This window comes from Gekko japonicus, unplaced genomic scaffold, assembly GCF_001447785.1.
Source record: "Gekko japonicus isolate JY-2015 unplaced genomic scaffold, Gekko_japonicus_V1.1 scaffold1, whole genome shotgun sequence".
In the NCBI taxonomy this organism is placed as follows: Eukaryota; Metazoa; Chordata; class Lepidosauria; order Squamata; family Gekkonidae; genus Gekko; species Gekko japonicus.
The window spans coordinates 694,806-709,532 of record NW_015164181.1 but is presented as its reverse complement, the minus strand read 5'-3'; the positions used below and the strand labels follow the sequence as shown (position 1 = coordinate 709,532).

The window sequence follows — 14,727 nt, the reverse complement described above, 5'->3', positions numbered from 1 at the left end:
CCTCCGGCTCACACATTTTTCTATTAACTCAGGAAGGGTGGCTCCAGAGCAGTGCTCCCTCTAAGATGAGTTAGTGTGAGCTGGTTCACAGTTTTCTTGCCTTCAGCTCACAGATTTTTGTCTTAGCTCAGGAAGGGATGGCTCCAGAGCAAACTAATTTATGCACAAGCCAAATTGCTCACTCACAACTTTAAGGCCAGTAGCTTTTTTTTTTTAAAAAAATGTTTGCTTTATAGCATTATAGCGCTATAACGGAACAGCAGTATATCAACGCCATTGGAATGCCTGGAGTGTTTTGTTATAGTGCTATAGCGCTCTAAAGCGAATGTTTTTTTTTAAAAAAGCCGGAGATCGCCCGCGCAGGCGAAAAATGGCTGGGAAAAAGCGGTGCAGTCTGAAATGGCAAACCGCTTCAGATCCAGCTCTTTACTGGAAGGGGAAAGCCATGTGTGAAATGGCAGCCCTATACCGGTTTACTCCATGACGGATCAAAAACGGCTTCAAAACGGGTAAAAAAGGGTAATGTGAAATTCCTCAAAGTCTAAGAGGGGGAAATAGAGCTATTGTCTTCTGTTAAACTGACACAAGAAAAAAAAAAGGTCAAACAGGAAACGCAATGAGATCCTAAGAAGGTAACAGTTCGGTACGCCAGACCCACCCATCCCTAGCCTTAAGGCATATACCACCACGTGGCTTGGAGTCCCCCCCCACACACACACACTTGTTGCCACCAAGTCACAGCCAACGTATGGTGACCCTGCAGATTTTTCAAGGCAAGAGACGTTCAGAGGTGGCTGCCATTGTCTGCCTTTGTCTCTGGATTTCCTAGGTGGCCTCCCATCCAAATATGAGCTCAGGCTGGCCCTGTTTGGCTTCCCAAATCTGACGAGATCAGCCAGCTCAGGGCAAGCAGAACAGAGGTGGTTTTCCATTGCCTGCCTCTATGTGGCAACCTTGGACTCCCATCCAAATACCAACGAGGGTCAACCTGGATTAGCTTCTGAGATCTGACGAGATCAGGCTAGCCTGGGTTATCCAGGTCATGGCCTCGTATGCTTATTTCTTACGCCTTGTCCTTTTCACATCCATCAAGGTTTTGGTACCAACCTTCAAGGCCCTAAACAGTCTGGGGCCAACGGATCTACGGGACTGCCTCTCATGGTACACCCCCCAAAGAGCATTATGCTCTGGAGAGAAGAACCTCCTGATGATCCCTGGCCTGAAAGATATACGGCTGTCCTCAACCCTGATGCCGGCCCAGTGGAACTCTCGACCTAATGACATCTGGGCCCTGTGGGACTTCGTGCAATTCCGCTGGGCCTGTAAGGCAGAGGTGTTCCGCCGGGCCTACGGTTGAGGAAAGCAACGGTTACCATCAAGCCGGGCCTCCTCCATCCCTCCTCTTCCTCATAGGGAAAGAACATAAAAGCGTCCTTAAAACCCCACTCTGGAATAGTTTTATTACCGTTTTGAATGTTTTTAACAGTCTTAATCTTGATTAATGGATGAGTCATAAACATATCTACTGATATGATGCACAGCGTCCCGAGCCCTGTACAGGGGAGGGCGGTCTAAAAATCAATCAAACAAACAAATGCATTTCCAAGTAAGATTCCTTTTTAATCCCTTTTCTTGAGCCAGGCTTACCTCGTAGTTAATGAACTGGCTGGAGTCATCCACACGCATCTCCTCTTTCCGCGGAGGGTGGTCCCGAGTGGCCAACGCCAGGCAGCGCAGCGTGTCGATACCAGTGCCCCACTCCCGGATTCTGGAGAGTATCTTCTCCTTGGTGGAGAGAGTCAGGGGGAGCTTACTGCTGCCCACGCGGACGTAGTTACAGCGCTCAATGACACTTTCTGGGGCACCCTTGGGGGGAGGAAAAGGCATTTGAGTAAGAGAACTGTCCTAGGGAGGTGCCTCCACTCGCCAATCAATCTCTGTTAAAAACTCACCTGGGTGACCAGCAGTGTTCCCTCTAAGCTGAGTTGGTGTGAGCTAGCTCACAGTTTTTTAGCCTCCAGCCCACACATTTTTGTCTTAGCTCAGGAAGGAGGGCCCCAGAACAGACTCATTTACGCAGTAGCCAAATCGCTCGCTCGCAACTTTAATGCCAGTAGCCCACAAAGTAGAATTTTTGCTCACAAGACTCCACAGCTTAGAGGGAGCATCGGTGACCAGTTAAGGTCTCTGGCAGCTAGAATGAGTGCTTTTCTTGTGTTGACCCCTGCCTGGCAGAACTGGCTACTCAAGTCACGGGGAGGGCTCACACCATGATGATTTTACAGAGGCAAGGGAAGGCTGAATAATTTTCGGCATACATTTGTGCCGATGGGCTATGTGCAATAAGCCTTACAAGAATTCCAAGATAGGGTTGACGCTGGGGGTTGAATTATTATGTCCATTGCTTGTGTTTTTATTGCATTTTTTATAACAGTGCAACCTGACTTCCATTTTTTGTTAAAGGAGGGCTAAGATATTGTAAATAGATAAAGGAAATAAAGCAGATAACCAGTGATCTCTCTCTGGCAGTAGCTCTCCAAAATCTCTGACAGAGAGGGTCTTTCCCGAATCCTGGTGCTTGAGAGCTTCTAAAAGGTGATGTTGTGTCCTGGTTGTTAGTTTGTTTTTGTTTGTTTGTTTTGCTGTCAAGTCACAGCTGACTTTGGAGACCCCTGGTGGAGTTTTTAAGGCTCATGGAACTGTGATAAAGAAGCATTCACAATTTTTTATCTAAAGATGTTATACAAAACATTAATTTCTGAAGTGATTATTTGTTGTTGTTCAGTCGCACAGTCGAGTCCGACTCTTCATGACCCCATGGACCAGATCACGCCAGGCCTTCCGGTCTTCCGCCGTCCTCTGAAGTTGGCTCAACTTCATGTTCGTTGCATCTATGACAGTGTCTAACCATCTCATCCTTTGCCGTCCCCGTCTTTTTTGACCTTCAATCTTTCCCAGCATCAGGGTCTTGTGATTATTACAGGAGCTAATACAATAGAAACAGAAGCGAAAAGGCGGGACGGTGGTCTCCGGATTGGTTGAAGTCAAAGCTTTTGGGAGAACTTTTTTCTAGAATTAGAGATGTTGCTTCTCAAGCTACAAGATTTAGAAAACTCATGAGTATGCAGCTTTTGTTGCTTGAGGAACTCCATACTTCACATTGACAGGCACAATTTTTGGTCAGAGGAAGACATATTGTCGAAACGGCAGCACCAATCCGGAGACCACCGTCTCGCCTTTTCGCCTCTGTTTCTATTGTATTAGCTCCTGTAATAATCACTTCAGAAATTAATGTTTTGTATAACATCTTTAGAATGTGAATGCTTCTTTATCACCGTTGCATGATTCATATATTGTAAATTCTCTGGACTGTGACCATCTCATTGTTTGCTGCTGGAGTTTTTAAGGCAACAGATGTTCAGAGGTGGTTTGCTACTGCCCGCCTCTTCGTTGTGACCCTGGACTTCCTTGGTGGTCTCCCATCCACATACTAGCCAGGGTTACTCCTGCTTCTGAGATCTGATGAGACTGGGCAAGACTCGGCTTTCCACGTCAGGGCTCCTGTTTTCTATGGCAGAGGTTATGGGAGTTACAGCTATCTTGTTAGAAAAAAGAAACAGACATGCAGGTGCTATGCCAATGGAATATTTTTTTTCAGTGCTTTGGAATAGGTCAGATTTCCACGGAGCTGCACCTGTTTCCCTGTTTTCCCTACCTTCCTGAGTAGATATAAGTTATCTGCCTACCATTTTTCTTCTCACCTTGACACAGAGAGTACTCCATCTTTCTGTGTTATACCTCTGAGGATGCCAGTCACAGCTAGTGACAAAACGTCACGTCCTGCAATGCCAAGACCACGGCCACACAACCTGGAAAATCTACAACAGCTATTGTATAACTGATTGAAGGTTTTATTAATTTTATTGTTTTAGATGTGTTTTAATTGTTGTGAGTTGCCCTGAGCCCTGCGTATAGGGAAGGGAAGGATAGAAGTCCAGCTAATAAATAAATGAATGAATGAATATCAATCAATACTTGAAAGGACAGTTTCCAGCAACCTGGAGAAAAGTCCCTCTAATAGAGACTTAAGTTGTCAAAATGGGCCAGTGCGGCTTGTCATGACATGGAAGTTAATAACACCACCTGGTATATATAACTTCCTATTAAACCTTTATTAAAGGGACGAGGGTATTTCCTCCCAGGTTGCTGGTAACCCGACTTGAGAAAGCCCGTAACGAGTCTGGCAGACAGCTGCCTGAACGGACTTGTGAATTTCCGCTAGGTGGTGCTGTTTTGCCAGTTTTTAACCAACAGCAGCGGCTGCAGCTCTGCTATCTTGGATGGGGGGGGGAAGTTACTCGAGGACAGTGAACCCTGTTTAGATCATAGCAGAGGGTTTTCTAAAAATCCAGGTTGAAGGAGAGTTTAAGAGCTAAAGCACACATACGACCTGTGCGGTTGCAAACAGGTGAGTCCTTATAGGTAGTGACTAAGGTGAAGCTAAATCAAATTACCGTATTTTTCGGACCATAAGACGCACCTGACCTTAAGACGCACCTAGTTTTTAAAGGAGGAAAACAGGGGAAAAAATATTCTGAACCTTCGGTCCATAAGACGCACTCACTTTTCCTCCCACTTTTTTTGGAAGAAAAAGTGAGTCTTATGGTCCAAAAAATACGGTAACATTGGGGTCCAGGATGAAGAAGCCCGGGATTAACAAAAGAACTCTGTTCAGAGGTCCAAGATCAGCCTGGATCCTACCAAAGCCTCCCCCTAGAATGTCCTGTTCCTCTAGTTATTGTCCTCCGGGCTCAACTCTAGGGGTTTTGATGACCTGGACCCTCATATGAGAAGAACTGACTCTTCCTATATAGACCTACTTAGCCACTTTGCTTGGACTAGCTACTGTTGCTAAGATACCCTCTTATAGCCATCTGCTGGTTGTCCCTGGCCCGAAAGATGCCCCTTCTCAGCCCTGGCCTCAGCCTGGTGGAACATGCTTCCGACTGAGATCAGAGCTCGGCGCTGACCCACTCGTTTCCCGGCTGTAGGAACTGAAATTGAACATGCAGCACTGCCCACTGATGTCCCCAGACAAAGTTCATAATAAACACAAGAGTGCGCCGAACAGCTTCTCACCTGCATAAAAGCCACCTTGGTAGTGCAACCTGGGTATGGCCCTGACCACTGCAAGAACTAAATTGCATCGTTTACTGGGGAAGAGGCTGCATCCCCGGAACCGTGAATGCTCAAGTCATTAAACTGATTGATTTTTATAAAATACAAGAACCACTCATGGTTCATCCTTACTTTGTACCTGCACAGTCAGTTGCATTTTTAAAATGACCAATGTCAGAAAGAATGCATCCGCGGTTTTTTGCACCTGCACGGTCAGCCGTATCTACTGGCAAACCTGCTTGCCAGATGAGCTAGGTCAGGGGTGGCCAAACTTTCTTAATGCAAGAGCCACATAGAATAAACGTCAGATGTTTGAGAGCCGCAAGACATGAACAAAATATCACACACGTGTTTGTATTGGAAAATATACAAATTTGCTTCTTATTAACATTAAATTAGGCTGTGTGAAAGAGCTGCATGCGGCTCCCGAGCTGCAGTTTGGCCACCCCTGATCTATAGCAGGATTCTAGTCCTTGTGGAGGTTAAGATGTGCTGGAGATCTCAAAGGCTACACTAATAAAATGGGCTGAAGAAGATTCCCAGACTCGCAGAAAATTTGCTTTGGGTTAACATTAAATGAGACTGCCAAAAAATAAAACCAAAAGGAGTAAAAGCAGATATAACTTTAAATGTGTCCTCCAAGCCCCCCGGCCCCCACTGGCTGGCTGGGCAAAGGGATTTAGAGAGACAAATGCCTTCTCCCAAGCTGGACGGTGGGGGGGTGGCTTTGAGAATGCATTTAAAGTTGTTTTCTTTCTCTGCTCCTCCCCACTTCAAGCCTACCCAGGGAGGGAAACACTGGCTGGGGAAGGGAAGACCGATCGGGGAGGCATGCCTCCCCTTCGCTTCTCCAGCCGCCCTGTCAGGAGCTGCACCAATATGTGTGAAAGAGCCGCATGTGGCTCCCGAGCCACAAATGGCCATCCCTAAGCTAGGTTCCCGATCAGATTCCAAAGTCACACTGAAAGTATTAAGTCTCAGCTCAAACATCTCAAACGAATGCTTAAACTTCTTTTTACCATCTGCCCTTATAAAAACTGGAAGCTGCTGCAGCAGAGGGGAAACAGAAAGCAGCAGGGGTGTCATGAAAGTCTAAGCGTGTGAGCAGAAACGTCCGCATACATTCGGATATACCCGAGCAGCTTGCCGAATTTTCGGCTTGTGACGGCTGGCGGGTTTTCGAGCATGACAACTCACAAGCTGCTTAGAAGGCACAAATAAATAGTGATAATTTCTTTTAAGATAAACTAATTCTTTTATCAGGGAGCTCCTGGTGGCATAAAAGGGGTTCCTAGGAGGTCTTGCATCCAGGCACTGGATGATCTTGGGCTGGCTCCTTCTCTCAAACTGATCTACCTCACAGGGGTTGTTAAGAGGATAAATTGTCATGCTGTTTCATCACACCCAAATCCCTCTCCAGCTGAGAACCTCTTTCGTGTTACCAAATACTACCAGCAAGGGTATAACTGGGCACCACTCTACAGAACTGGATCCCCCAAGCATCTTTCATTATATTTTGTTCACATCTGCGGTTTTGATTGCTTGCAAGCCCCTTTGGGAGCAAATTCTTGGCTTAAAGAGTACAAAGAGGGATGCCAGCAAATTTTCTGTCTTACCTGGGTGTAAGTCAAAAGTTAGAGAAGGTTTGGGGTGGGGGGGGGCTGTATCTCAGTGCTTGGGAAGAAACCACAGTCATCTTTTACCCAACCCAAATAGCAAAATCTGATGGACAGTCAAAGTGAGGCCTGTTTTTCATTCTGTTTTGGAGGGCTTTTGTGTGTGCGTATGCATGCTACTATATAAAAGAAACACATGAAATGGGAAAACTAGCAAAGAAAGTTGGTGCACGGGGGGAGGGGGAAAACCCGCACAACAAATGCAGATATGGACCCAAAGAAACAAAGGATAGGAGGACACATATAAGTAAACAAAAATACAAGATCAATCAAGAAGATAGGGAATAGCGCATGTGACCCTGGGCTCTGGACGGAAGAGCAAAATAAATCGAAGAAATAAACAAAACGGTGAGGTTGACCAAAAAAAAAATCCGTCTTGGGGGGGATTAGGGGAGGAAACAGCTGGTGAATGGTGTCTGATTCAAGACGATCACGGGTTTTGATCAGGAGCATCTGAGAACAGCGAGATCCCTAATGACAAGTCACAAGGGTCAAGCACGGCATTTCTTCTGCCACTTAAGCAGGCCTGCTTTTCACTGTGAGGCTGAAACAATCCCAACCCCACCACTGTCTCACAGAATGGAAAAAGCAGTAGAAGATCCACCTAAAGCACCGGTTCCCCAAGTGGGCAATACCGCTTCCTGGGGGGGGGGGGGCTGGAACGATCCAGGTGGGCGGTAGGAGCCTTGGGTGCAATTGGAGGGCATTTAATAAAAATAAGGGGACGATGGAAGCATAAAGAAAGAAGAGTCCAGGAGCTTTTTCCGGAATTCCGGAAATTGGGGAATGGATAAAGAAACTACTATTTATGGTTGAAATGGACAAAATGACAAGGAAATTTAAGAATCTCGAAGCAGAAGAATTTTATGCAGACTGGAAAGATTTTAAAGATTACTTAGAGAAATATTGGGATGTAAAGGACAATTTAATTTGCTTTGACAGTTATTGAAAAGTTAATGTTACTAGAAGAAAGTTAATTATAAGAAAATAATAGGTGAAGGAAATGTTACCGGTAGTTTATGATTAAAGGATAAAGGGAAAATAGAGAAAAATTTAAGAATTGGGCTGGAGGTTGGAGCACTGTGGGAAGCCAAGGGGGGGGGGGTTAATAGAAGATAGGATGTATAACAACTAAAATTATAATGTGTATTTGATTTAATAATATATCCTAATAAATTGTCTTCTCCTGGTCTTCCCTGAGATCAGGGAGGGAGGTGGAGGTGGAGAGGGGTTCCCACAGCCAATCACAGCCTTTGTTATCTTAATTTTCTGTGTGTATGAAAATGTTATTATAGTTGATTTTATAAAATAATGTTATGATTTTGAGCTTCAAAGTGTCTCATTTACAACAACATCTTTCTCTACTATGTGCAAATTTGTCACTGAATCTTTTTGTCCACTTCTTTGTCCAGGGGGGCGCTGAGTAATTTTTTTTTCCTGAAAAGGGGGCAGTAGGCCAAATAGGTTTGAGAACCTCTGACCTAAAGCAACAGTTCTGAACCGGTGGTATGCATTCAACCACTGGGGCAGCAAATCAGTCTAGGCAGGGCACATGATTTTAATAACAATGAATGAGGATTTGCTCTCCCCCTATCCCCGTGTCCATCTACAAGTGCGATATGCTGTCTCTTCCTGACCATTCATGCCACTGAGTATCCACCTGTGACTTTTCAGTATGCTCTACCTCCATGCTACCGTATATCGATAATCTGATAACCTCAGTTTTTAGGAGGGTTTTTATGCTTGCAAGGTTCAACCTTTTCCCTTCAGTAGTGGTCTCAGGTAGATACAGGGGTGTTCCGTACAGGGATAGACTTTGTAACTGTAATCTTGGGGAACCTGACTCTATTACCCATATCCTTCTCCACTGTCCCAAATACTCCGTTATGCGCAATATCTTGATTCGCCCTTTTCTCCCTTCGCAGAGAGATTTTCTGGACAGGGATTTAAAAATTTTTTAACAGACAAGAGCCCACCAATAACACTATCTGTCGCTGAATTTTTTGACCTATGTATGGAAGTCAAGAGTAATACTCTGTAATTCTTGTAAATCATGTTAGGATTGTCTTGTATTTTGGAATATCGGGAATATTGGTTGATGTTGTTCTTGTACTACCCCTTAAACTTTTCCTTGCCTGGTTTACTTAAGTTATGCCAATAAAGGTTTCTGTTCTGTCAGTATGCTCGTAGTTATAACAGAATGTCTGTAAACATCTATATGTCCTCTTCTGAAAAAGTGTTGTTGTTGTTGTTTTTTGGGTTCTACCATGGTGGGGCCCAGGTTCTTTGATGAGAGTGACTGGTGGGACGTAAGACACAAAAGGTTGAGAAGCGCTGAGGCAGACAATGCTGGATGCAGGAAGTGGTGGCAGCTACAAGCATGGACAGCTTCAAAAGGGAATTAGATAAGCATATGGAGCAGAGGTCCATCAGTGGCTATTAGCCACAAGGTATAGATAGGGACTCTGGGGCAAGTGATGCTCTGTCATCTTGGTGCTTGGGGGGGGGGTCAACAGTAGGAGGGCTTCTAATGTCCTGGCCTCACTGGTGGACTTCCTGATGGCACTGGTATTTCTGGCCACTGTGTGACACAGAGTGTTGGACTGGATGGGTCTTTGGCCTGATCCAACATTGGCATCTCTTATGTTCTTATGTTCTTATGCCTTACCTTGACAAAGAGTTTGCTGCCAGAGGAGTTGTGGTTAGAGGCTACGGGTGTACAGTAAACTGACATGGACTTGCGATCCCGGGAGAACTCAAGTGTGCATTCCTTCTTCATCAGCTTCTTTATCACCTGCGGGGAGAGAGGCAAAATGGAAGTCATCAGAGCTGTTGCCAGGTGAATTTTGCCGAAGAGAGAAAGGGACGTTTGCTGGGCTAGCTCCTGATTCCTATTTATCAGGGAAACCACATATTATACCATTACAATTGGCATCCCTGCATCTCCCGTAAGCGGTATTTTCTCTGGATCATTATTGAGAACTGCCCTCGATCATCCGGAAGATATGGGGCTGTCATCAAAAGTCGTGTGTCTCATTCCTCCCCTTCTGCAAAGTATAGGGTCACTTAATCATGAATCTCCTTGCCCACACACAACATCATTGGGCTGCTCCTGGTGGGCTGGTGAAGTGGATATCTGAAGGTGTCTCCAACTGAGTCAGAGTCCTTGCAGTCTAGCAGAGTCTATTATATCTGGTGGTAGAATAAAATCTGAGTGCAGCAACACCTTGAAAACCAACACAGGTTCCCATGGTAGAAGCTTTGTGAGTCAGATCTCACTTGGTCAGAACTGACGAAGCTTTGACTCACTAAAGCTTATACCCTGGAGAATGTGGGTCTTTAAGGTTCTACTGCACTTGAATTTTGTATTATGACTACTGACTAACATGGTTACGCACTTGAAACTGTATCTGGTGGTGGTTCTCCAGGGGTATCAAGAAAGAAAGGTCTTTTCCAACTTTTACTAAGAGTTTCTGCATATCAATTAGTGCTTTATCACTAAGTCAGATCCCTAGGTCCCTATCTAGGACCACATACAGCTTTGGGGTAGAATATTTGTTTTGCACATGGAACACTCCAGGTACAATTCCTAGAATGTATAGTCTAAATGGTCTGAGACTATGGAAAACCAACCACAGGAGACAACACTGGGCTCAGTATGCGTTCATTATACTGTCATCATGATGCATGATAAGTAATCCATCATCTTATGAGAGAGACTGTAAATTTTTTTGCAAAATACTTCTTCACTTATACTTTGTTGAATGTTTGGTGCCTACCTTCAGCTCCTCTCTCTCCCTCTAATCTACAGTTCTAATGCCAAAGGCGTCTTCTGGAGCTGATACCCAATCAGGGATCCCACAGCTAACGTAATGATGTGCTGTTGGCAGGAAGCCAAATCAGAGAGAGGACAGGTACCACTGGGCGCACTCTGTATAGACCTCCTGCTGATGCCATGCAGCCACCAGAGTGAGGGCAACGATTCCTGCCCTCACTTTGAACCACAAACGCAGTACCCTAAATGTAACAGCATAACAGGCAAGTGAAAGCAACAGCTCAGTGACAAACTATATTTTTAATGTTCAAAAATGCCCCCTGAGCTATGTGGAGTTCTGTCATCATGACTGAATATTCCCATTAGTTCTCAAAATGCTTGAATGCTGAACTACTCCAAACTCTTAATGCCTTTATCTACACCATCCAACCACATTAATCCCCTTCCCCCCATTTCACCTATCTCCTTGGTAGGGGAGACAAGCCCCAAGAGAGATATTCACCCTCACTTTTCTTCCCCTTCTGCTGAACTGTAATAAGAGAAAGGTGCTGACTTTTTCTCCTACTCACTGAGTTGCAGGCATTGGCGCGTTCCACCTTGGAGAGTTGGTCAAGGTCTGTGTTGAAAACGTTCATCTTTTCCACCAAACACGTCAAGGCCGTTTCAGTTGCTTCTCCCACCTTTTCGTAGACTTTCTTGGACTGATAACATGAAAGGACAAAAATGTTCATTGATGAAAGGAAAAGACAGAAGTTTTGCGACGTAATTCGGAAACCAGCACGTTAACTAGAGGATAGATTTTCTTCGGTGCTAGGGAATCCAGACGTCCTGGTTCAGTATATGCAGCTTGCACAAGTCAAGAAATCATGGCGCTGAGGTGGGCAACCATTTCTCCTTTCGTAGAGGTAAAAATGGATGTGTGATGGAATCTAATTTCATTTCAGGTAAAAATAGAAATAGAGAAGGAATGAAAGACAAATGGCTTATTTTTATAAGTACAATTCCAAGCTTGCGATGACTATAAAAATCTTCACTTCTCTCTTCAACAGCATTTACTTTGACGGGGGAGGGAGGGGAGGTTGGTATTGGCAACAGACAGACAGGGGAAAAGCATCATTCTCCCCCCTCTCTCTCTAGTTACCTGAGAGGCTGTTTCAGGAGCACCCAAAGCACCATGCCTGAGTACACCCTGGGAAATGTAGTCTCCATGTCAAGAATCCTGAAGACGACATTTCCCTGGGTGCACTGAGTCCCCAAGGAAGGAGGTGGAGGAAAGGGAAGAGGGAGAGAAAGTGCTTCTATTGTGGCCCAGCTGGTCACTGCCACCAGCATTGTCAGCCACATCTGCTGCAGTGCCATCATAAGTGTGATTGGAGGAGAGGGTGGGGAGTTCTTCTCTGGCTCCAATATACAAGCTTGAACTTTCTTTCACTCTTACTACATTCAAACAGCTCCTTAAGACCCATCCACTCACTCTGGCTTCCCCCACACACATCTGAAGCAGCGTCAGAATAAAAGCAATCATAAAAAAAATAGAAACAGAACTTTTAAAAAAGCAGCACCATAACAATAAAAAATTCAGCTGAGAAGCATCAGAGCCATAAACCCACAGTCAGCAATAGCATCTACATAATTTAAAAAAAAACCCTTCAAGGTAAAAGTTTTCACAATTTCCCAGAAGGTGGTACAACCTGTCTGTCCTAATGCATGACATCTCAGATCATGGGCAGGGTACAGAGTTAAGCAGTTTACACTGCCTGGCAATAAATAGCACCAGACAAATATGTATCTCTTTTCTTCCTGACTTACAACCCACCTCGTTGTAATCCAGGGAAGAATCATTACAAAGGGCACAGATCGTGGCCAGCTCCACCAAGCCGTCATATAGCCCACACTGAACAGGTCTGTCGTTCTTCAGCCTAGTCATTAAGAGGAAAGAAACAAAACAAAAACAGCACAATTTAATCCACTGGAGGGGGGAAAAACCCCTATTTTACTGACATGATGTGCTGAACAACATGATAGATGTGTGCATTTTTGCTCGTTTTAATTGTTTTGATGATATGCTGAGGGGATGGTTTGCTTTTAATGGTTTTAAAATGTTATTTTTTTATTAAGGCAGTTTTTTCAGGGTTTTTTTTTTAATCATTAACTTTTTATTAAGATTTCTGGTAAATCATTACAACAACAAAATAACATAACAACAACAACATTAACTTCCAATATTTCAAAGTACAATGAATATATTAAGGCAGTTTTGATTTGTTAGCCACCTTGGCAGCCCCTGTGAGGGCAGAAAGGCAGGGTAGAAATTTTGTAAAATACATAAATAAGTGTGACATCCTGGAAGACCGTTTCAGAGGGCAGTCCTGTCGGAGTAGAACAGCTAGAACCGGACGGAGGGAGCGCTGACTCGCGAAAGATCATCCCCTGGAAATCTTGCTGGTATCTAAGATACGACTGGACTTGAATCTAACTGATATACTGGAAGAAGCAGGGAAGTTTCTCAGTGCATCCAGCCCCACTAAAAGACTGGTGAAGTGGTCTGCCAATGGCTCTTTTCCAGGGCTGGGGAAAACTTCTGCTCAAGACGGACCAAATGGTGTGATGCAGTTATAACAGCAGCTTCATTTGCAGCTTCAAGACTGTGTGACTTCTCATGAAGACATTGATTACAGTTTTAATATATTTATTTAGTATTCCACTAGTATTTAAATATTTGGTAAGAATAAAACTTAGATTTAGGCAAACGATTAAGACAATATTCAGGTTGTAACAGTGATCTAATTTTAGCATAGAAGTTTGTTCGACTGTTAAAGATGTAATCTCTCTTATTGTTAATAGATTATCGCTAACATTAGCAAAGTCCTTGTTTATTCTATTAAAGAGATAATTCATCCCAAAACATTGTAATATTGATGTTTTATTGTCTGTTTGGTGTAGTGGTTAAATGCATGGACTCTAATCTGGGAGAACCGGGTTTGATTCCCCACTCCTCCACTCGCAGCTGCTGGATGACCTTGGGCAAGCCATAGTTCTGGCACAGCTGTTCTTGAAAAAGAGCCGTTTCTGTCAGAGCTCTCTCAGCCCCACCTACCTCACAGGGTGTCTGTTGTGGGGAGGGGGAGGGAAAGGAGACTGTAAGCCGTGCTGAGACTCCTTTGGGTAGTGAAGGGCGGGATATAAATCCAATCTCTTCTCTTCTTCTTCTATATTTGAAATATTTCTGATTTATCTTGTGGTATGTAACAACCCATAATATTTGATAAATTTGATGAATCTATAGTTTCCCCTACCCCCTCTTCCCTTTTGTATCCCACTTTTTTGAGATGATGATGATGATGATGATGATGATGATGATGATGATGATAATAATAATAATAATAATAATAATAATAATAATAATAATAATTAAAAAAAAAGATTGTGACTTCTCAGGGCCAAACTAGATGGGACCATGATCAGACCGCAAACAGCCATGGGAGGGAAGGGGAGTTTGGATCAGGGCCACTGGCTGGGCAAGGAGTGAAATCAAGTCTCCCAACTGACCTAGTCTAATGTTTCTTTCACTGCTAAACCTCACAGCCTCTCAGAGTTCTACCCACTTTTCTAATCTGGCTCTCAGCAAAACAAACAACCCCCCCCCCCCCCACACCCACACACGGGCCACTTTTCACAATTGTTTTTGGCTTCCCAAGCAGAGGCCTGGTTGCTTAAAAAAAATAAAGTTCCAGGATTTAGAACCTTATCTTAAAGTTAGGCTCTGAGCCTGTCCTAACAGATTGCTGGGGCAGAATAATGTCTAGAAGAGCCATTTTGGGACAGGTCAAAGGAAGGCCTCAACATCTCTATCAATTAGCTGTTTCTAAGCAAGTGACAAATTGTACCCTTTCGTGAGACATGAACAAATGTCTCTCGGACTGAGCACAGCTGTGATAGAATAGTTCTTTGCCAATTAACGGATCACCAGTATGTGCACGTGGGGGGGGGGAGTTTATATAATCCAAAGGAGAGAACAGTTAACCCATTTCTGTGCTCCAACAGTCCCATATCTGAGGTGGTAATCAGATCAGTACACACAGCAAAATTCTGCAGGAA

General features: G+C 44.2%; 1 protein-coding gene across 1 annotated transcript in view; it reads right to left on the bottom strand.

The window, feature by feature from the left end:
- LOC107107698 (sarcoplasmic/endoplasmic reticulum calcium ATPase 3) overlaps positions 1-14,727 on the bottom strand; it is a 79,348-nt gene that overhangs the window by 20,133 nt on the left and 44,488 nt on the right. The window contains exons 7-10 of the mRNA XM_015408004.1: positions 12,446-12,548; positions 11,199-11,330; positions 9,523-9,648; positions 1,648-1,866 (exon numbers count right to left, since the gene is read on the bottom strand). Of these exons, the coding sequence (XP_015263490.1) occupies positions 1,648-1,866; positions 9,523-9,648; positions 11,199-11,330; positions 12,446-12,548 (580 nt within the window). The remainder of the gene's footprint in view (positions 1-1,647; positions 1,867-9,522; positions 9,649-11,198; positions 11,331-12,445; positions 12,549-14,727) is intronic.